Here is a 23,425-nt window from a genome sequence, read left to right as displayed (position 1 = left end):
TAAGTGAAGCTGCCCACCTGATCAATCTTTTCATTATCCATCGTCACCTTTTCATCTTCACTTATTCCTAGCCTTAGTGACTTAGTCTTCTTAACATTAATTATAAACCTATTCTAGCACCCTGAACTCGCAAAACCTCTGAAACTTCATTCATTTTGCTCACACTTTCATCTAGGATGCTTAAATCATCAGTATAATCCAAGTTCAGGAGACTTTTTCCTCCTCATTTGATTCCGTGGTCTCCCATTGCCTTTCCTGTGCTCCTTAAGACAAAGTCCATCAAAATAAAACATATAAAGGAGGATAGAACACAGCCCTGCTTTACTCCTGATTTAATACAAAACCAGCTGCTAACCTCATTTCCTACCTTAACCGCAGCAGTGTTATTCTCGTACATAGCACTAATCACTTTAATGTATTTGTCTGGTATACCATACAAGGACAAAACCTTTACTAAAGCTCTTCTATCAAAAGAATCAAACGCTTGCTCATAATCTATAAAACTGAGGACCAAAGGTGTTCGATAACTCAGGTACTTCTCAATTATTAGCCTAAGAGTGAAAATTTCGTCGACACATCCTCTACCTTTCCTAAAACCGCACTGTTCTTCTCTCATAACTTTGTCTACGGCATTTCTAAGTCTAAAAAGTATCATATTACTAAGTAATTTACTACCTGCAGAGACCTGACTAATGCCTCTATAATTACCACACTCACTTTTATCACCTTTCTTGTAAAGTGGCTGAATTAAGGATTTCTTAAAATCGTTAGGTACTTCCCCTTTTTCAAAAATCATATTTATAATATTCAGTAACTTATTTCTAACCTTGGAGCCACCATATTTTAGAAACTCATTTACCACCCTGTCAGCACCTGGAGCCTTATTATTTTTTAATCCTTTTAGTACTGTCGCTAATTCCTCCTCACAAAACAAATCTTCCTTCACATTCAAGGTATCACGAACTTTTTCGTTTTCCTCTATATACTTTCCTGCCACTATATCTCAGTTAAGAAAATTCTCAAATGCTCGGCCCATCTCTCTTTAGTTTTTTCCTTATCGCTAATTGCGGCCCCATTCCTATCTTTAACTGGGCCCAGTCCGGATTGACTATTCCCTCTCAATTTTTTAACATGCCAGTACAGTATTTTACTATTATGCCGTTTAGCTGCATCTTCCAGATCCTCGGCAATTTTATCCATGGCCTCCACTTCATACCTCCTTATTTCATATTTTAATGCTTTCTGCATTTTCTTTACATTCCTTTTGTTTTCATATGATCTATAACTCAGATAATTCTTGTTCAAGCCCCTTCTATTAAACATAAAGCATTTTCACAAATATCCTTTGCTGCAGTTCTAACTTTCTTCCTTAAGAAACCTTCAGCAACTCCACAAATTATTTTTCTAAAATTATTCCAACCATCTTCCATATTGTAAAATTTTAAACTCTCCAATTTAGTGTCCAACTGGTCCTGGAAAGTTTCTCTCAAATTATTATTCTGGAGTCTACAAACCTCATAGCTTCCAGGAAGGTAGTTGCCCTTCCTATATTTTAGCTTTAAATTAACCCTTTACACTACTATATGGTGATTTTTACTTTTAACATCAATAACGGCACTCCTATATACCCTAGTATCTTGTATTTATCCAGCCAGTCTTCGGTTTACTATAACATAATCAATAAGGTTTGCTGTCTTACCATCACGTGAATACCATATTGATTTATGAGCCACTGCATGGTCGAACACCGTGTTTTCTATAACTAGATTTTTATATCGACAACATTGCAAATATCTGTATTCATTTTTGCTTTTTTTTTCAAAACCAAATCTACCAATACTAGGGTTCCAACTATTCTTATTTCTACTGGCCTGTGCGTCAAAATCCCCCATTAATAACATCATATTTATAACCAGGACCCTGTCTATTGCTTCTGTTACTTTATGTAAAACTCATCTAAGTCACTAATACCTTTGTCAGTCTGTTCTACAGGGGGCGTATACTACTATAAATGATACTCTGAACTTTTTAGTCATAAAATGAGCAATTAGTATTGCTCATGAATTGAATTGAAGTTATCAAGTATTTTGGGCAATAGGTTGCATCAAGACTGGGCTGGGTATTTGTAGACAGAGAAAAGCCAAGACAGATAGTCCAAGTAATTGAGAGGCAAATGTTTAAATGGCTGGGGCACGGGTAAATGGCAGGAGTATGAATGACTCTCTTTTTGGACACATACTTGTCAGGTTAGTTTTTGGAAAGGCATGCCTGCTTAGTCTTAGGCAGGCTGATCAAGAATTTAAAAAAGAGGCAAACAAGGCAGACCCACATATGGTCTTAAGAAGGTTGACCAAGAATTTAAAATTGACATAGGACCATAAATTTGCTTGAAATAACAGGCAAAATAATTGTTTAAAGCCATTTTTATCTTTCAAATAGTACCTATTTGTTGCCTAAGCTTAGCCCGACATTCTGAAAAAAATTAGAATTTTTCACACATTTTTTAAATTTTTGGGTCACTTGCCCGAGACTCTGGGCGGGTGGGCGCCCCCGAATATTGTCCCAAATTCCTCTCTCAATTTAGCACTTGTTCATGGATGCCCAGCGTCTCCAGTCACTTTCCCAATAGTATCTATTCATTGTCTCAGCTCAGTTTAGAAAATCTGAGCCAATTTCCACTTTTTCAAATTTAGGGTCACTTGCCTGAGACTCTGGGCAAGTGATGTGGGCATCTCCAAAAATTTGTCCCAACATAATAGTATTCTATTATTAATACTTTCCCAGCCTAAACAAGACTTAGCAGCTTCCTTATTCATCATGAGCCCTACTCCCTGTCTATATACCCCATCCTTCCTGTCTGAGTAAACAAATTCTATATCACCTAATTTCATGCTTCCTAACCCTGGGATGCGAGTTTCTGAAACTCCTAATAAATCCAGTTCGAATCGTCTCGATTCGTCAGTCAAAATGTCGATACGATAGTAATTTTTTAACGTCGTAACATTCCAAGTTCCAATTTTCATGTTCTTTAAATCATTGAAATTATTTTCGCCTCAGGAAGAGCAATGATCCCGGATACCAGTGCAGGACGGGGATCACATTATCTTCTCAAATCTACACCGAAGTGCTTAAGCCGGCTTAGAACCGGACAGCAAGAAGTCCTGGGACCTCCTTGAATGGAGGCTTTGTGCAATCCTGCGCCCATCTTGTTCACAACATGGTTTTCAGCACTTGGCGATGCTCTTCTGTCAACAAGAGTCGAAATCCTGCACAGACAATCTCAAGCCTATTACCTCCGACTCATTATATATATTCATGCCAACAAATATTATGCTAACACGGGGAGGCAGCCCATAATAGATAAATTAGCTAGGAAGAGGTTTTTCAGTCTGAAGACGCCCGTCAAAACATACCAAGCCCAGATGAATTGTCCATTACTCAGAATCCCGTGCGAATGCTGTGTCGTTTACTAGGCTATAACTTCCTCGAGGGGCGCCACTCCTCAAGTGGGATTAGAGTTGACCGCAAGATCCCCAGTCTTGCAGGTACCCCGAAAGGGTCGAGGCAGCCCTTTGCAGAGGCCGTTGTCCATAGATCTGGATCTTAGGCCCTGCCGCAGTTGTCCTCCTATAGAGGATCCTCCCGCGATGGTGTTCTGCATCACCATGCAATTTAACCCATCAGTGGGAGAAGGTTTATAACTCATGGGACTTGTGGACAAACCAGTGGACAAACCTAAGAGGGGAGGGGTTTCGTTTTTTAATGAAATGCAAAAAAAGTATTTTCAAGTCTAATGGGTTACCCCCCCCCCATTGGAATCCCTGGTACACAAATTAGACCTCTATAAAGAGGAATTTCCAGGAAGGGGCTTTAGCCTGTTGTAACAGTCGTCACGAGGGAGGATTCTGGTGCCAAGAGAGGTAGAATTTCCAACAAAGTTATGCTAAAGATTCTTTTACTCTCTTTTAAAGATCTTTTTAAAGATTCTTGAAAGCTTAAAAGATGTAATTTCGCCTTTTATCACCCTGTAATGAATTTAAAAGGACAAAAAACATATTGAAATTGAATAGCTATTTTGTTGGCTATGATCAAAAGATCTCACTAAATTCAGCTTTAACCCTCCCCCTGTTTGTAGGTTTCTACCCTTAAGGGCTGAAACCTACAAGCTAGCACCCCACCACCTTCCCCCAACGCTTGATGGGATCTGATAGCCCTACATGACGCAGATAAAGATTTCGTCGTTGCTATTTTAATAAGAATAGTCTGCAGGTCCAAAAAATATGTCCAAGAACTGCCTAACAGAAATTTCAGTCAACTAACTATGAAACTCTTATTCTTCGTGTCACTGATGTGAGTTTATTGGCTTGTTTTTGGTTGTCTTTTTTTTCACCAGGGGTGATCATAAGAGTTACAAGTGATCGGAAGGCCACTAGACCTCCCCCTCTCCGGTGAGATATTTCACCCCCTAAAATCATCACGGTGAAACATGGCATCGCTTCAGAATTTAAGGTAGCCATTTGATCAAATTCCAGCATTATGTGTATATCCAGTGCAGCGAAAATTACACTCCATTTGAACCAAGTAGAATTATCCAAAGTACAAACCGAGAAAACATAGAAACTCTTTATTCGTTTATTTTGAAAAATCAATCCAAAATTTTTTAAGTACACTTTGTGGATTGGGAAAAAAAAATACAAAATAGCTGTCACTAGTCGAATAGTAATGTTTTTTTAACCTAGTTAAAAAAAAAGTCACAACCAAAGATAGCTTAGATGAAAAAAAATGATCGAATTAAATTTCTGAAATAACTATTTTTTTGCAAACAGTAAAAAATTTACTTATTTATTCCTTTTATTATCCCATCTACGAAATCCTCTCTCCTCACCGGTTTCTCAGTATTATCGAGAAAAACTAGTATTGAAGCTGCATTTTTCAAATGTTTTTAAAAAGACAAGTCCAGTGCAAGGAATACTTATCTTTCTTTTGGCAACATTATCACTGCAAAGCCTAGGAAAAGTAATACATTAAAAACGAAACGAAAAAACGTTTAGAACAATAACAAAGATAAAATGAAAATCAAGAAAGAAAATGGTAAATAAACTGGTTTCGGCTATCAGTTCATGAGAACCCGTCAAAGTAATCACTTAAAGCTGTGTTTTATGACATCAACCGTCAGATCAAAAATAAAAGATGTAACTTTAAAGGTTCAATTTACATTTAGATTACAATAGCCATTCTAAACTGATTGCATAAACTTTAGCAGCGCAAAAATAACAAAACACGCACTGGGCAGAAGACGCGTAGATAAGGCAGTAATGTATAAAGAGGGCAGTATGAATGTAAGGCAGGATTAAACACTTGGCATTGGGTTGCTAAATCCCGTTGTTGAGAATATGCACTGCAGCTCCAAGAGCCCAGCTTGTTTCATAACCATCAATCTGCTTGTGTAGCTAAAAAAAAGAAAGAAAAGGGTAACTTTTTACGGAAGCATTAAACAAAGTTTATCCAAGTACAAGTAAGTGCACCGGACCTGATGATAATTTATAAAGACCGGTTCTTTGTTTGTCTAGACAGGGGCTAATAAAATTCATAGAATTGTCAATAACTAAGAAATATGATATTAACTAAAAATTAAGGAACAAGAGGTACAACTAAGATCACAACCCAGTAATGGGACAAAAAGTTGCAGCAAAGACGGGTGAGGTGAAGGCTGATCGTGGGCTTAAACCTCCTTTTAATATCGAAGAAATCACAAATTTTGATCGGATAGGAAAAATTATATTTTAAATTGGGAAGCATAGCGTTTAAAAGAGAAACAATAAACACCTGATTGGCGTTTTCCCCAGGAAAATGTTGAAATGCATATGATGTTTAGATACAAATTTTACCTGACCTTCTAGAATTAACAAATTTAAGAGAATTGCCTGATGAATTGTTCTTCTGTACTTCTCGTGGCATTTGATAAAATCCCCTTCACTATTTTTAATCGTAGATAACACCGCGATGAACATTCCTGTCTCCTTGCCAGACATGACGGATACGAACGATTTTTTTTTTCCTTTTTTTACGTTTCTGGGTTCTTTGATAAATTCTAGACGTCACTAGGACTACTTTAGTGCCACTAGGAATATTGGCCTTATTCACGTTTTTGCCAAGAAAAAAATCTTTACTACCTTTATTCGCTATAGACAATCCGCTACACCACAGAATTTTCTAATGAATAATCTCTATAGAATTCCAGGCCCTGTGGGAGGTGGGATTGAATGCCAGACCATGTACTGTCAACCAGAGGGTGTTCGTTGTACTCGCCCCTTTGGAAAATTCACTCCGACAATTCCTCATTGGAAATGCTAAATTGAGCAGCCTAAGGGAAATTAAGACGAACAAAAGAATGAAGATAGGAGTGTAATTGTACATCAGCTATTATGAAGGAAGGGAGGTGGGTCAAAGTGTAGGCAGTGTGTGTGGAGGGGGGGGGCAGATGCCTAAAAGGGTGCATTCCAATGTCCAAATCGTCTAAATCACCATAGTGCTCCTCCTGTTGTGACAATCGTTTTCTATATCTAACGGAACAGAAATGGTAAAGGCAAGACGCGGCATCGTGAGCCTCGCCACAAAACTTCTTGAGTAGCAAATCCTACGAAGAACTTTGTTTTTAAAGAAATTAATACAATAGATAATAAGTTGGTCTTAAAACGAATAAATATGTTTCAAACTTAAAGAACAATTCGAAATATGCCACCGAATTATATTCTTTGCCGTGTACCATCCGACGCGGACTAGAAAACTCCCTTCGGACAAGAAGCTTTTATTTGAATTTGTAAGTAGTTGCAACATAAACTAGGGTAAAAACGATGACCTATTATTCTGAAGCTTGGCAGCCCCTGGGGAAAGTCTTGAGTTACTCCAGGAAGGATTCATTCCTAGATTAAGATATTTCTACAGCAACTACTTGCTTGCAAACCATACGGCATTTTATTGATTTAAAAGAGCTCTAAACCCTATCTCAAGGCCCAACTAGAGAAAAATGTGGGATGGATCAAGGCTGAGAGACAGTTTTCAAAATTTGAAGCATTGGGATAGAAAGTTTAACCTAAGCCTAAAGACCAAGGATTTGACTGGGGTGACCGCTTTCCTCATATTTAAGAAAATACCAACATTTTGACAAAACAGCACCCTTTCTGTTTAGGATAGTTCCTTTTGTGTTATTTAGTCCCAATATAGCATAAATGAAACAATACTCTTATAAAGTAAAATAATCAAAATATTCACGGAAGAGGAAACATTGATTAAAAGATGAGAAATTAATGTAAAGTTTTGCGGAATAATTTTGGATCCATAATGATTTGAACAGACTATAAAAATCCAAAACTATAGACAAAAAAGGGATATGCGAAGGAGGAAGGCCTGGCCAGCCAACTGTAGTGAGCCAAGGCTGAAGATCTAAGCGCCTGGAAGTAAGTGAAAAAAATAGCTTTTTGTTAGTACTAATATGAACATAGATTTTTGGGGTGTCCTATAAGGAATCAGCGTAGTAAAAAAGACCAAAGGAAAAGAAAAAACTGGCACTAAGAAGAAAACTTACACTGATTACTTTGTCTGGACTTAAGCCAAAACTTCGCAGTAACATTGATATGAAAAGCAGATCCACACAGGCAAAAGGCTGGTCCGCATTAGGGGTCTCACATGCTGCAAAAGGAAAAAGAAAAGTAACTGTAAAACGGTTAAACTGATAATAACAACTTATCTAGTGAAAATGGACGGCCTTTAGGAAAATACATATCAAGAAATAGAAACTTAAATAGAAGCTTGCTATCGGGCTTAATCACTAGGATATTGAAACAGAAATGCGAATTTAATTGAAAGATAAAAAACAAATCTAAAAACGCTTCATTTTAAAATTTAGTATCCTAATTTGAATAGAAGAAATATAACAATGATTTTTCTCTTCTTTAGAAGCATAATTCTTGGTTAAGACAATAAAGCGGAAAATCAATAAGAAGGCGAAGTGAAAGATGTCAGAAAAGGCCGTGACATAAAACCAGTAAATAATGTCTGTCTGAATCTCTGAAAAGGCAAGCAAGCAAGCTAGCGATTATACAAGGAGCACAAAGATCAAGTGATATGAACGCGTGTGACCTACTGGTCGAACGCGTCAAACCCCAAGCAATAACAACAAACAATCCCTAAAAGATCATTTCAAATCGAAAACAAAGGAAATTGATTAGCATGATGACACTTATTAGACTAAAAGATGCTGTGGACAAAGTTTTAAGAGAAAAACGGTGATTTTTTAGGAAGGAGAGAGGATGTGTCGACCAAACTTTCACTCGTAGATTAATAATCAAACCCTTTGAATCATCCCCTCTGAATAATCAAACCCTTTTAGTCTTTTGTTTTATAGATTATGAAAAGGCATTTGTGGCTCAGCAGAAACAAAAGCTTTAATAAAGGTCCTACCATTGTACGCTATACCAGATAACTAAGTGATTAGTGCTATGTACGAAAATAATGCTGCGGTTCAGGAAGGAAGTCAGGTCTTAGCGGTTGGTTTCAAGGCCGTATCCAGGGCATGGGGGTTTAATTCCCCCTCCCCCCTCCCTCCTCGAAACTTTTGTCCGACTCGTAAAAAAGTAACAACAATGCATATTAATAAATTTTTGATGCGTTAAAAAAAAACTGTACCCCCCCCCCCCCAAAAAAAAAAAACTTCTGCATACGGCCTTGGTTGGTTCGATGTTCGATCTGGAGTTAAGCAGGGTTTTGTTCAGTTCCCTTTTACACGGATTATTTCAATGGACTCGCTAAAGGAACACGACAAAATCTATAGGAGAACATGGTATCAAACGGGAAGGTAAAATTACCTTAGAATTAGATAATGCAGACGATTTGGGTATCCGAGATATAAACGCAAGGCCATATCCAGGGGAGGGGTTACCCCCCCCCCCGACATTTTTGACCGAGTCGAAAATTAGTCTAAAAAATACCTGTAAAGACAAAACCTTACCAGAAAAAAAAATATGCTCCCACACTAAATCCTATTGCATTTTGTGGGTAAACGGTTCTCATCAGCTTACGCAATTAGGTAACCGTAGGTAACCCCATGTTCTCCTAACCTTGCATAGTAAATTAGGGTTAACAGGCGCAATTATCCTATTGCATTTTGTGGCATACAAAAATCCTATTGCAATTTTGTGGGTAAACGGTTCTGATCAGCTTACGCAATTAGGTAACCCAATGTTCGCCTTATCATGCAAGGTCAGACCTTGCATAGTAAATTAGGATTAATGGGGGCTCGAGGTAAATGTTATAAGAGAGTGCAAGATTGTCAGTTCAGCACAATTTCAGACTTGGATAAGAGAAGAGCGATTTTCAACATGAAGAGGAAGTGTGACATTACGTCGTTTTTTCGCGCCCAAGCGGACCAGGGATGTTTCTGACAGTGGCGTTAGCGGAACGTCTGCGGAGCATTCATCTATACCTGTGGATCTGAAGGGCACTGGAGCCATCGTTGAAGCTTCTGAATCACACACGGAACCAACCACGACGCAAAACGCACCTGCACCAACCCAGTCTCTTTCGTTGTTTGCAAATGACATTGGTCGTTTTGTCAACAAATCATCCAGTCTCGATGCAAATTCTAAACTTCGTTTGCTGAAGAGCCCTTGGACTCCAGATATCTCCTACATTTTTCCAGTATCCGAAAAATGGAAGCTTAAGTTTCAGTTAACTTGGCTGGCGCGTTTCAGTTGGTTGTCCTACTCTCCGTTTGAGGACGCTGCTTTTTGCAGATTTTGCGTTCTGTTCTCGTCAGAGACAGCTGGCAGAGGCTGCCACCAGCGCTTAGGGAATCTAGTCACCAAACCATTCAGGAACTGGAAGGATGCGATAGAGTGCTTCACAGCTCACCAACAAGCAGAGTTTCATAGAAACTGCATCGTATCGGCTGAAAACTTCATTTCTGTCTCGGAGAAAAGGCAGGGCAATATCGTGCACTAACTAGAAGCGGCGAGGAAAGCGCAGGTTCAAGAAAATCGCCAGAAGTTGCGACCAATTGTTGAGACGGTGATATTTTGTAGGCGGCAACAGCTTGCCTTTCGTGGTATCAACGAGTCCGGCCCCATTTCTGTTTCGGATCTAGAACCTTCCCTCAATTATGATAACTTTCAACAACTACTGCGGCTGATGGCGAGACGCTGTGATGAGTTTATGCAGAACCGTCTTCTTTCTGCGGCTGGAAACGCCATATTTCTTTCTTCTATAACCCAGAATTGTATTATCGCCACATCTGGGGAGCTTCTTCAGCAGTCTATTGTAGAAAGAGTGAACGCAAGTCCATGCTTTTCGGTGTTTGCCGATGAAACGGCGGACGTTTCGAATACCAAGCAGCGGTCTGTTTGCGTCCGCTACACTTTCAAAGGGAACCTGCATGAGGACTTCCTTTGTTTTACCCCAGTTTCTGATTTGACTGAACAAGGTCTGGCTTCATCAATCCTGCGATTTCTCGAAAGCCTTGGTCTTAGTCTGAATAAGATGGTTGGTCACGGATTTGACGGTGCGGCAGCGATGACCGGGTAGCTTAGGGGTGTCCAGACTGTTACACCTGAAATGTATCCTAAGGCACTTAACATGTATTGTAGTGCGCACAGTCTCAACTTGGTCATCTCTTCTGTATGCTCTATTCTGGCGTTTAAGCATTTCTTCGGTGTCTTGTCACAAGTCTGCAGTTTTTACCCTACTTCCCTACTCAGGACACAGAATTTAAAAGAGAAGATTAACGAAATACTACCGGATTCGAGGAAACATACTTTAACCGGACTCTGCGAAATAAGATGGGTGGAGCGCCACGATTCAGTCGTGCGTTTTCTTGAGCTGTACCGACCAATCTTGCGATCCCTGGAAGCTCTTGAAGAGAAAGGAAATGCAGAAATTTCTGCAAAAGCGGCGCAGTCGCTGGACATGATGAACCAGTCGCAATTTGGTGCGTGTCTCCATGTGGTCAAAGAGATTTTCTGCATTACGCTTCTACTGTGCAAGACTCTTCAGTCAGTTGACTGTTGTTTGGCAGCTCCATGCAGGCACGTGGAAACTGTCCTTTCAAAAACAAAGGAAATGCGAGGAAATACTGCTACTGCTTTCACGGCTATTTTCGTCAAAGTTCAGTGTTTTGCCAGCGATTTAGGACTGGAAATGATTCGTCCCAGGTTGAGAGGTGGCCGGAGTATGCATGCAGACGATCCAGACCTTCTCAACCACTATAGAACATCGCTCTTTATTCCTTTTATGGGCCACTTCACTTCCGAGCTGAAACAACGATTTGTGCTTCACCAGAAACTGCTGTCAAATCTCAGTGTCCTTTTTCCTGCCAAAATTGTTTCTTTCGATCAGAAGGCATTACACCTGGAGTCATTGGTTGAATTGTATGGCTATATTCTTCCCGAGCCAGACTGTCTGAAGAAAGAAATTGAGCTATGGCGCATCAAGTGGGAGAATGTTCCGGTATCAGAGAGGCCTACTTGTGCTGTGTCTTCACTTCAGGCATGCAACGCCACCTTTTTTCCAAATGTTTTTCTTCTTCTGGCTGTTCTTGCGACGTTACCTGTTAGCATTGCTACTCCGGAAAGAAGATTCCGAAGATGAAGAGCCTTCAAAACTTAGAAGGCTCAAAACCTGGCTGAGAAATTCAACAGGAGAAGAACAATTGAGTGGCTTAGCCCTCCTCGCAGTCCATAGGGACGTTGACATCTGCCCTGACAAGGTCATCGACATTTTTGCAGGGAAGAAAAATCGTCGCCTGGATTTCGTTTCATAGATATTCTCCCTTACTTTTCGCTTAAAAAAAAATAAATAAATAAAATATATATATATATATATATATATATATAGACTACTTCTACTATTTGGCTTCTTTTTGCGTTAACTGTTTTTGCTGTCTCAAAAAAAATTAGCTTGTAGTATTTAACTGTATGTAAATACTTGTCTTGTTTTTGCGTTACTAAAAAAAAAAAAAAAAAACTTTAAAGATACGAAGGTATGCCTAATGGACGCGTCCTCGTTCGCAAGGGGCGGACTAACGGTCTCGAGCTAACGTAATGTTGCTCGAGGATGTTAGACAAAGTCCACGGGAAAAACCAACAAAGAGAAAAATCTCAAAAAAAAAAAAAAAAAACGAGACTGTGGCCAGTGGAGAGAAAAGAAAACAACAAAAACAACGCGGATATTTCACCTGTATACAAAAAAAGCGTCTTCAGCACGAAACAAACACAAGAATAACAAAAAAAAACAAAAAAAAAAAGATAAAACTAAAAACCAATAAAAACCACCACCAAAAAAAAAAAAAAAAAAAAATGTAAAGTTGGTGAAAAGTGATCCACGTAGGGAAAAGATGCTAATATAGAGTTACTTCAGTGATGACACCAGAGTAACTGAGGAAAAATAAAAAAAAACTGTAACAAAAATCCCCCCGAACAAGAATCCTGGATACGGCCCTGTATAAACGTTAGTGAAATAGTTAGTGAGATGCTTTTAGAGTTCATAATACAAAAATAGGTTAAAAATAAATGTTAAGAAGGTCATTTAGACTAGAAATAAAACGGGCTAAAGAGCCGATGTTAGGTATCGAGAAAATCGATCAAATGGATGGCTTCACTTACCTGGATAGTGCTAGTAGAAAAGATGGCGGAAGCAGTGAAGATGTAAGAAATAGAGTAGTTAAGGTAGAGGGCGTTTTTTTTGCAGTTGAAAAAGTTTTGGAAGGAAAGGAATACTGGAAGTCACAGTCGTGGCAGTGGTCAAGTATGGCTCCAAAACGTGGGCACTTCAAAAGGCTGATTAAAATTTTCTGAATATTTACCAAAGGAACTATCTAAGGATAGTTTTAACCATCCGTTCGACTGACCACATGGCAAACAATAGAAATGTACACACAATGTAGTTCGATCTCACTTTCAAGGGCTATAATAAAAAAAGGTTAGGATGGCTGGGCCACGTTTTCCCGATGAGAGATGATAAGCTTTTCATCCAGATTGGTAAGAGAAAAGCATAAGACTGCGCTTTTCTGGCCAATAATCTGGGGTCAAACAAAAGGAGCGGTGATAGGTCACAACAAAGGATTTGAATAAAACTGGAAGTACACGACAAGGAGAAAATAGGGAAGGTTTTAATGCATTGGGGCGGAATATGAGCATGTAAAGGTATATTGTCCTCGGGTGGATTGGGGTTGCAGCAAGCTGCTAGTAGTTACACTAATGTGCCTCTTTTTTCTATATTTTTAAGGCCAAGGGTGATGGCATTCAACCAGGGGATGTAGAATATTTAGAGAGGGCTGATTTGAACAGAAATGAACACATCTACTGTTTTTTAAGTCAATCATTAGATGGCTAATCGATTTTTCATGGTCTAAAACCCTCAACTGGAGTTTCATATTTCCTCATCTCGAAAACCGAGGAAAAACACATTTTAGCATGGGTAAAGGATTAAATGCTAGGAATAAGTGAAGATGAAAAGGTTACGTTGGGTAATGAAAAGATTGATCAGGTGGGAAGCTTCACTTGCCTTGGCAGTATTATTAGTAAAGACGGTGGGAGCAATGAAAATGTTAAAAGTAGAATAGCCAAGGCTCAGGGTGTTTTTTGTCACAGTTGAAAAGGTTTTGGAGGAATAGGAAGATGCGTCTGCAAACCAAGATTAGAATATTGGAAGCCACAGTGATGACAGTGGTCAAATATGGTTCTGAAGCATGGGTACTCCGAAAAGCGGATGAAGATTTGCTAGATATTTTCCAGGGAAATTGCCAACGGATTGTTTTTGGTACCCTACTGACTGACCATTTCAAACAGTAGGCAGTACGAATAATGCCGTTCTATCCTGCGTTCTAGGGCTATAATGAGATAAAGGTTGAGATTGGTTTGGGCACGTCCTGCGAATGAATGATGACAGATTGCCGAAGATTATCCTTTTTGGCCAACCATCATGGGCTAAACGGAAGCAGGTCGTCCGTGGTTGGGGTGAAAGGATGTCATAAAGAAAGATTTAAGGAAAATGGGAACTTCCTGGGAGGGTGTAAATACAGACGCTTTGAATAGATTGGGATGGAGGAGTAGCGTGCGTAACTGTGTTGGCCTCAGGCGGCTTGGTTTTGCGGTGAGTTGTTAGTAGTACTAGTAGTAATTGATTAAAGACAAGCTCAATCTGATGCAGACAATATAAAATCAAAGGGTCAGGCGAAAGAAATGATAGCGAAGAAAATAAGGATTTATAACATCGCAGAAGCTGGCAAAGAGGATTTAAAGAAAGGTTTTAGATTAAAGACCGATTGAAGCGAAGTATGCACATCGTCTTGAGAGAAACATTTACTAAAGAAAAATTCTGACACTATTCAAAGAATTTGAAAACAAATCCTGAAACCATCGCAAAAAATAGACACTATCCTATAAAAATTAGGAGAAACTATAGAATGCAGAAAAACAGAAATATTTTATTTTTCTCTTTATAAGAATATTTACAAAAATTTTATTTTGTTTTTATCTTTATAAACAAAATTTTTGTATTCTCTTATAAACAAAAATACCAACTGATAATTTTTTGTTCTACAAAATCAGTTCAAACAAATATCACATATGAAGAAATCTCCATAATAATTAATTATAATTAGTTTAAAAAATGTGTTCTTAATTATTCTTAGTTCTGACAGTTCGTTGTGTTGACACGACAACTGGGTCACGGAATCACATATTTATTTTGCTTCTTATTTTCAGACAATAAAAAACAGTCAAGTTCCTGGCACTTTTCATGTTACATCTGTTACCTATTACAAAAATACGCCTCTGACCGTAAATAAATGAATTAAAAGCACACATTTTTTTTCGTAATTATAGGAAAGTAATCTCTCTTTTTCTCCGTGGTATATGCATATATCTATCAAGGATTTCTAAAGCACACTCAAACAAATGAGTACCAGTTAAAGATATTTAAGCCTTGTTGAGTGTGTATTTCGCTCTTTTGGCGAAAATAAAATCAACCCGGCTTACGTTGCAGGAGCAACATGAAATATTGCGGCAACTTCCGGTCAGCTTTGCCGATAAATTATTGCAGGGAGCAATGCTTTAGTTTGCTCCTCTGTCACCAATTTAGACCTTGCTGTTGTCAACCCCTCGAAAGTTTTGAAACGGTAAGTCCCTAGAATATCATCTTCCTTTAACATGATAACAGGTTCGATGAAGACTATCTCAAGATAAGCTGTTTCTGCTTTCAATCAACTGTATTTTCTATTTCCTGACACCCAATCAATGTTGTTACTTTGAAAGAGAGAGCTTACCTTTTCTAGCAGCTTGAAAAAAGCTTTGCACAGTTAGGCTTCCACCTTTGAACGGGTCTGAAAATAAACTGATTTAGAAACGTATAAAAACCAGAGAAGATTTCTGCTAATGGGATTCTTTGTGGGTGTTTGATTTTTTTTTAATCAATCAATTTATTTAGAAGAAACAGACAAAAAATTAAAAAAAAAACATACACAAAAACATAATCTTTGAATACTGTTTGGGTATTCAAATGTACAGCATTGTCTTTCATGAAATTTAGCTTGCATCTCTTTTTAACTCTCGCGTAATTCTTTTCAACTCTCACAGGAATATCATGTTCTTGTTCTGCCACGATTTGGCTGGAATGCTTTAGGGTTAATCTAAACCATCTAAAGCATTCCAGCCAGAGTGACATAATATCAAATCAATCATTTGAATATCCCATTTTCTCCGAAGCATAATATTCAAACAAACCTTACTTTCATGTGTTTTTTTTTTCTATCAGTCAAACTCCTTGAACTCTTGTTCACTGTTACCCGTCAAATTTTTTAGTGTTCAAAGTTAAAGTGTTCATAAGGTAACTTTGAACGACATTTTTGAATTGGTGTAGCTCTCACAACATGAAGACCAGCAGTTTGGGACAGTTGCCATTCAACGCAGAATGACGTATTCCCCAAACACCAAAAATAGTTTTGAGTAAATACTAGTTTAAAGAAAAATATCACAATATAACCTCAAATTTTCACGATTTTTAGTTCAAAGTTACCCCATTCCACGGTTGTGTTCTTTTTAAATGGGTGTTAAATCATTCTGCATAATGCCACAGTTGCTCAGCTGATGAAACAATCCAGCATCTCTTGTTTGAATTCCTGACACATTGTTGAGAGACCATGGCTCTCAAGCACCAGTAATCCATGGCTAAAATATCTGATTCGTTCGATACAATTTTCAATACTTACCTCCGTCCTCATCATGATAAAATGATGTTTTAGTCACCCAATGACACATTAAATTTAAAAAGAAAGTTTCAACAGAAAGTAAGGAGAAACATCAAAACTTAAAACTAACAGAAATTATTCCGTATATGAGGAGACAGAAGTACCCCCTCCTAAACCCCTCGCTTGTTCGCTAAAGTTTTATATTGCTTTAAAAAAGCTTCTTATTGTAATTCTATATCCCTGTTCTTAGCAGTCATTCTTAAAGCCTCGAGACAGGGAATCAAGCTTTAGCATAACCCCTCCCCCCCCCCTAGCACCAATAATAAAGGCTTAGACAAGGATTCCTGGAAATCGAAGGGGGTTAGATATCAATTTCTACCCAAGTGAATCAACTTAGTTTAACCAAGCGTTTAGACAAATGTTCATATTAACCATTTATCTTGTATGGATTACATGACCTTTCGGGAATGAATGCGCCACAGAGCGGCATTACTTCCTCTGCAACTGAAAAGCTCAATATATAGTTTTTTTTATATATTTACATCGATTAGTTGTCTCAGAATTCCTAATTGATGGCAATTTGGTCCTATTTGGGGCAACATTGTAGTTAGGTGCCACAAAATTTCAGAAAAAACACCACTTCCCCATTGCACAATTTTTTTTTGTCACATAAAAAGGGTAGTAGAACTTTTAATTTCTGTTAGAATGAGTCCTCTCACGATTTTCTATAACCATTGGTTCGATACGGTAACCCCCTGAGGGAAAGAAACAAAAAATAAATACACAACAAAAACAAACAAACACGCATCCGTTATCTTTCTTCTGAAAAAAAAAAACAAAAAAAAAAACACAATGCAAAATTCAATCTATTTGCATGTAGAAGCTTGAAACCACAAGGTTAGTGTTCTCAAATATGCTGATTCTAATGATGTAATTTTCATTCAGATCCCTTGACTTTTTGGGGTAGGTTCCCCCATTTTCCAAAGACCAGGCAAGTGTTCTCAGGCTCGTAGCTTTTGATGGACAAAATTGAACTTCATGAATTCTATATATTTGAGATCAGCACAAAGAGCCAATTCTTTTGATGTAGTAATTGATATTGAATTCGCTTTTTTTTAGAGTTTCGGTTACTATTGGTACGAGTCACTCATTACTTACGGTTCCTTACCACGAACTCTTTGATTAAAGAAAAAAAAAATGTAATAGTGATCCCTATGCTGCTTCAAATGTATGGGACCTGCTTAATACGTCATACTCATGTCCCAGTGCTATAACCAGTTCAACAAAGGGGGATGAAAGAACTTGCCTTTGATTTTCATTGACCTCACTTGACCTTATGAAGAAGAAATGCCAATAGATTTAAAAGAGTGATTATTTAAAATGAAATTTTTACAAATATTTTCGTCAGCATCGTCACTTATTGTTAATAAAAATAAAGCAAAAAACAAAAGAAAAGGGAAGTTTTTTCAACTAAAAGATAGGAACAACATTAAAACTTAAAACAAACAGATTTATTCCGTATATGAGAGGGGCTGCCTCCTCATTTTTCGTCAAAGAAATTATACACAATCAAGTATTGTAAAACACTTTCGAAATATGTGTGACTCCTTTCTCATAGACATGAGCAAGTCCATATCCAAGGGGTTCCGGCTCCTTCTCAAGTCTTTAGTAAATATTTCTTATACTTCAACATAATTCCAATTTTTTCCATTCCCCTCCCCGCTTTCAAATCTGTTTCTCTAAATTTACCTAAAACTAGGGTAACTCATATTTCATGTGGTTCATTAATGCTTTTTTTCGATGTTTTATTGATGTTTACTTTCTAAATCTCTTTAAGAGAAGCGAAAGATTACTGTTGTATACTTGCATGTGCAAAGCTTTAATCCCATTGTTTGATTTTTGTGACGTATTTTAGCAAGCAAATTACATTATTCTTTAAGCCTGAAGATTTAAAACTATATCAAGTTGAGAAGTTGCATCGAATGATTTGTTTTGAATGGAGAACTTATACTATTGAAGTCCCAATTGGTTCTTTTGTATAATTAAATAAAAAAACAAGTTTTTTAAACTGAAAGTAAGGAGCGACATTAAAACTTAAAACGAACAGAAATTATTCCGTATATGAAAGGGGCTGTCCCCTCCTCAACGCTTGGCTCTTTACGCTACAGTTTTTTATTGTTTTAAAAAAAAAAGTTGTGAGACAGAGTCAAACTTTAGCGTAAAGAGCGAGGCATTGAGGAGGGGACAGTCCCTTTCATATACGCAATAATTTCTGTTCTTCTTAATTTTTAATGTCGCTCCTTACTTTCAGTTTAAAAAACGTGTTTTTTGTATTTAATTTCTGATCGTTTTTTAGATAATGCAGCTTTTATTTTGGCTCAGCGTCATTGAATAAGTAAAAAAAATTGCATAAAAATTTTACTTTTCTTTTGCTAAGTAGATGTCTCTAAATTTGGTTATGACGTAATTTACCAATTAACTTACGTAACTAACTTCTATATTCGTATATTTTTCTTCTGGGAAAAAATACAAAGTTGCAGATTTTTGCAGATATGAGCTTGAACCCTATGTAATAGGGTTTTCTGATACGCTGAATCTGACGGTGTGATTTTCATTAAAATTCTTTCACTTGTAGGGGATGTTTCCCCCCTCTTTAAAAAATTGGGTAAATTTTCTCAGGCTCATAGCCTTTGATGAGTAATACTAAACTTAATAAAATTTATATATTTAAAATCAGCATTATAAACACATTCTTTTGATACATTTATTGACATCAAAATTCCGTTTTTAAAAGTTTCGATTACTATTGAGCCGTATCGCTTGTTTTTTTTTTGTTATTTTTTTTTATTACGTATATGTTATGACGTATATGAAGGGGTTCTCCCCTTAGTCAATACCACGCTCTTTACGTTAAAAGTTTAAAAAAAAATTTATTCACAAACTCCTGAATCACAAAGGCCGTTTAATTAGAATAGATAGCTCTTTTGAAAGCACTAAAAAAAATTGCAGTGTAAAGAGCGAGGTATTGAATTGGGGGAGAACCCCCTCAAATACGTAATAATTTCTGTTCGTTTTAAGTTCTAATATTCCTTCTTACTTTCAGTTGAAAAAACTTGTTTTTTTTTATTATTTAATTTCTGATCGTTTTTTAAATAATACTTGGAAATCCGGCGCCCCCTTCATAGAGAGGTCCATTGCCCCAAAGAAACATCCTCTACGGAAATATTTTCCAGAGTAACCCCCTCCTCTAGCCCCCCCTCCAGAAAAAATCGTTCCTGAAAATGTCTGTATACTTCCCAATAACCAATAAATAATGCTGGCAAGTCCGGCGCCCCCTTCATGGCAATTTCCCTTCCCCCATGAAAACTTCCTTCATGGACAGATCCTCTAACATAACCTCCAACCCCCCCCCCCACTACCATAAAAAACCCTCCTGAAAACTTCTGTATACTTCCCAATAACCAATACTATATGTTAACATTGGGTAAAGTTCATAACTTTTAGCCGTCCCCCTGGGGACTTCGGGGGATTAAGTCATCCTAAAAGACATATTTATCATATTTTCGACCATGCTGAACAGAATGGCTATCTCAAAATTTTGATCGGGTGATTTTGGAAAAAAAATAAGCGTGGGAGGGGGCCTAGTTGCCCTCCAATTTTTGGGTCACTTAAAAGTGGCAATAGAAATTTTAATTTTCGTTCCGATGAGCTCTCTCACGATATTCTAGAACCACTCAGTCGATACAACCACCCCTGGGAAAAAAACAAAAAACAAACAAATAAACACGCATCCGTGATCTTTCTTCTGGCAAAAACTGAAAAATTCCACATTTTTATAGATAGGAGGTTGAAACCTCTACACTAGGGTTCTCTGATACGCTGAATATGATGGTGTGATTTTCATTAGGGTTCTATAATTTTTAGGGGGTCTTTCCCCCTTTTTTTTTGAAAATCAGCCAAATTTTCTCAGGCACGTAACTTTTGATGGATAGCACAAAACTTGATGAAAGTTATATATTTGAAATCAGCATTGAAATCTGATTCTTTTGATGTATCTATTGGTATCAAAAACCCGTTTTCTAGAGTTTCGGTTACCATTGACCTGGGTCGTTACCACAAACTGTTTGAAACAATGAAATTTTTTTTAACCACTACGGTTTTGGCAAGTGAATTCGATGCTTCTCTATGACAAGGCCGTACCCAGGATTTTTTTTTCCGAGGGGGTTTTACTAAAAAAAAAATTTTTTTTTTGGGGGGGGGGTTTACACGAAAAAAAAATTCAAAAAACGCATAGAAAATTTGTTTATGTCCATTCTTGTTACACTTTTACGAGTCAGACAAGCATTTCCGGGGGGGGGAGGTTCAACCCCCCCCCCTGGATACGGCCTTGCTCTAGGGATTATACTTAAGCCGTTTCTCATGCTTCCGAAATGCGACATCGCGCCAACAAAACGTTCCTACGGATATTCCTGTGACCCTTAATGAGTTCAGGCATAATTAGACTAGGCTAGGTTCATTAATGTCTATAAACAACGAAGCTGAAGGTCGGAAGGAATTATTTATAAGCAAAGTATATGATTTTATTCTAATTTCCGAATACTCAAGTCTAGTTCTCGATAGCTGTAGTAGCATGTAATGTACAATCTAATTTTGACTCGCGTAGAGTCTGTCAGGGTTGGGCAGTGGTGATTTGGAGATTTTGTTATTTGAATTTTGATGGTATACACACCGATTTAAACCAGTCTTCTTTCCCATTTTTCGGATTTGTTTAGGAATTTAAATCATGCGAACACCTTGAATAGATGAAAGGATACTTGGAAGAGGTCTGAATAGCTTGTCTTGGAAGACTTCCAACCTACGAATTAACCTACGAATTACCAAACAAAGTCGTGATTTCCTTTGAAGATCCGACATATTTTGAAGATACCAACTATTTTACCGACTTACGGGATTTCGGTAAATTACAGAGAGAAAAAGTCATTTGTCCAGTAACAGAAAAATCAGTTTAGTCTTGAAATGACAATTTTGACGATGAGAGAAAGATTGAAGAATAAATGGTTTTGAGATAAACTGCCTAAATACACTTTCAAGTAAATATCACTCTACCTATTTATCTTACCTATTGGCCTTTTAAGAAAATCAAGGATGCTCATTATGTAAAAAGTTTTGTAATTTCGCACAACGTTTTGTCAGTTAAACGTTAAATATCACGTTAAACGTTTGTCAGTTAAACGTCAGTGTCCGATTTGTCTTACCTATAAGTCCTTGCTCAGTAGCTCGGTCAAAATAATAGCTAATCGCCGTTATATCGACGGATTCCAATTCATCAAGAAGATGTATTTCTTGCACAACATTCGCAACATGTTGCATACATTCTTCATAATTGGCACTCGGCAGTTTAGCATCCTTTTTCAGCCATTCACCATCTTCTACAGAATTGAAATTGAAATCGTAGAGACCCCTACAAGAAAAAAAAACATAAAAGTAATTAATATAAGCTGCGGGAGTAATTAAAATAAGCTACAATACTTAATACAATATCTACTCTCATTAAAGGAGCAAGTGCGTATTTATGTATAATATATATACATAAATTCTTCTTGAAAATGGCTCCATATATTTTTTTTTTTTAGAATGGGCCCTCTGGAATTTTCTGGTCTGAAGAAAACAATTAAGATAAGTCACGAGTTTGAGAAAACTCGACTAGAGTCTTAATTTTTGAAGAAAAAAATTCAGTGACAGTGACGTCAAGTTTATATACATATCAAAAGCAAAAATTACATAATTTTTCCACAAGGAGTGGTTGCATCGTTTTTAGTATTGATGACACATACAAAATTATACAAGATGACAAATTACTCTTAACAGCTAAAGAAAAAGGCATGGAACAAGAAACAACAAGAATCACATTGCATTGCAAACAAAAATGTTGCACAACGAAATCTGAGGCAAAATTATAAAGGAATGAAGGAACGTGTTAGTTTAGCGAGCGTGAGTCTATGAAGAATAAATAGGACGGAGCAATGGAATTCACGCCAGAATGACTTAATTCAACCGAAATTACTGATGTTTCATCCTAGAATGAAGAAGTGTTATTTTAGAGTCTTAACTCGAACCTCATGATGTCTCATTATCCATTCCCTGCAAACAGAATAAAAAGGGCTTTTGAAATTGACAGGCTGGCCTAAAATATTACTCACTGTGTACATCCTACTCGGCACGATCTCTGTAAATATTTAAGATGTGTTTTTGGAATCACAGCGTTGACGAGTACGGTCACTGATCATAAGAAAAAATGGATTGCATGCTTTCATTGCCAAAGAAAATGTAAGTTTTTTGTCATGATTTGGAATATACTCTAAGATCTATATTCAAGGTCACTGACATTTTCCGACCAACTGGTTCGAATATACAACAAATGGCTTCACGCGTTTCTCAACAAAATTTGGAACCCAGTCCTCTCTCTCTTTCTTTATTTCCTGAAACTGTTAGTGTTGCATGTCAGACAAAACTCTACACGTCTTTTGATAGTTTAAAATTAGCCACCACTGAAAAACATAATAAAACTAACACATTTATTTACTCAGGCCTTTAAGCAGGCAACTTATTTGGGGAATTGGTGGTATTTCTTGGACGTGTAGATTCATGAGAAAGAAAAGAAACAGCCGAATTTCTTGAATTTTGTAAAACACAGAATTTTGTAGATTCATGGAAGATCAGAACCCAGAGCCCCCTCCCTCTTCAGTCATACCTCTTCAGTTGATACGCATACAAATAGTTAAACAGCTAACTGAGTTGATTTATTAGAAGTTACATTTACTTTTATTTTTTTCATAGTTGGACTTTCAATAAAGAAAAAGTTACTAAACTGCTCAAGTTTCAGTGTCCTATATCGTGAATCTAAGGCTTATATAAGCTTACATTTAATTAAATACGAAAACTTTGTTTTCCCCAAGATAAAAGTAAACACCAAAATTGAAACTGGAAATAAACATTAAGTATTCTGTGTACGAGGGGGGAAACCCTCTAATCCTTCTACAAGCTGTGGTCAAATTTTTATATTATATATAAAAATAAATTAATATTTTTAAAAGTAAAAATACTTTATTCTTATGAAAGTAAAATCTCAAAAATTACAAAATGATTAAAACCGTAAAAAAATTTACTTCTATTTTATAGCTAAATTAT

The 23,425-nt window shown here is 37.2% G+C and overlaps 1 protein-coding gene across 11 annotated transcripts in view; it reads right to left on the bottom strand.

The window, feature by feature from the left end:
- Positions 1–23,425, bottom strand: part of NTPase (ectonucleoside triphosphate diphosphohydrolase NTPase) — a 113,747-nt gene that overhangs the window by 9,541 nt on the left and 80,781 nt on the right. For 10 of the 11 annotated variants that reach the window (XM_089092218.1, XM_089092226.1, XM_089092217.1 and 7 more), the window contains 3 exons: positions 21,493–21,698; positions 15,317–15,373; positions 7,586–7,689 (listed from right to left, as the gene is read on the bottom strand). In XM_089092218.1, coding sequence (XP_088948344.1) covers positions 7,586–7,689; positions 15,317–15,373; positions 21,493–21,698 — 367 coding nt within the window. Of the gene's footprint in view, positions 1–4,618; positions 5,451–7,585; positions 7,690–15,316; positions 15,374–21,492; positions 21,699–23,425 lie in introns of those variants that run through there. The other variant, XM_089092223.1, reaches the window with a different exon arrangement.

Source organism: Artemia sp. Qi Xiang Cuo, chromosome 7 (assembly GCF_049724085.1).
Source record: "Artemia sp. Qi Xiang Cuo chromosome 7, ASM4972408v1, whole genome shotgun sequence".
NCBI lineage: Eukaryota > Metazoa > Arthropoda > Branchiopoda > Anostraca > Artemiidae > Artemia > Artemia sp. Qi Xiang Cuo.
This window is presented reverse-complemented; position numbering and strand designations above follow the sequence as displayed.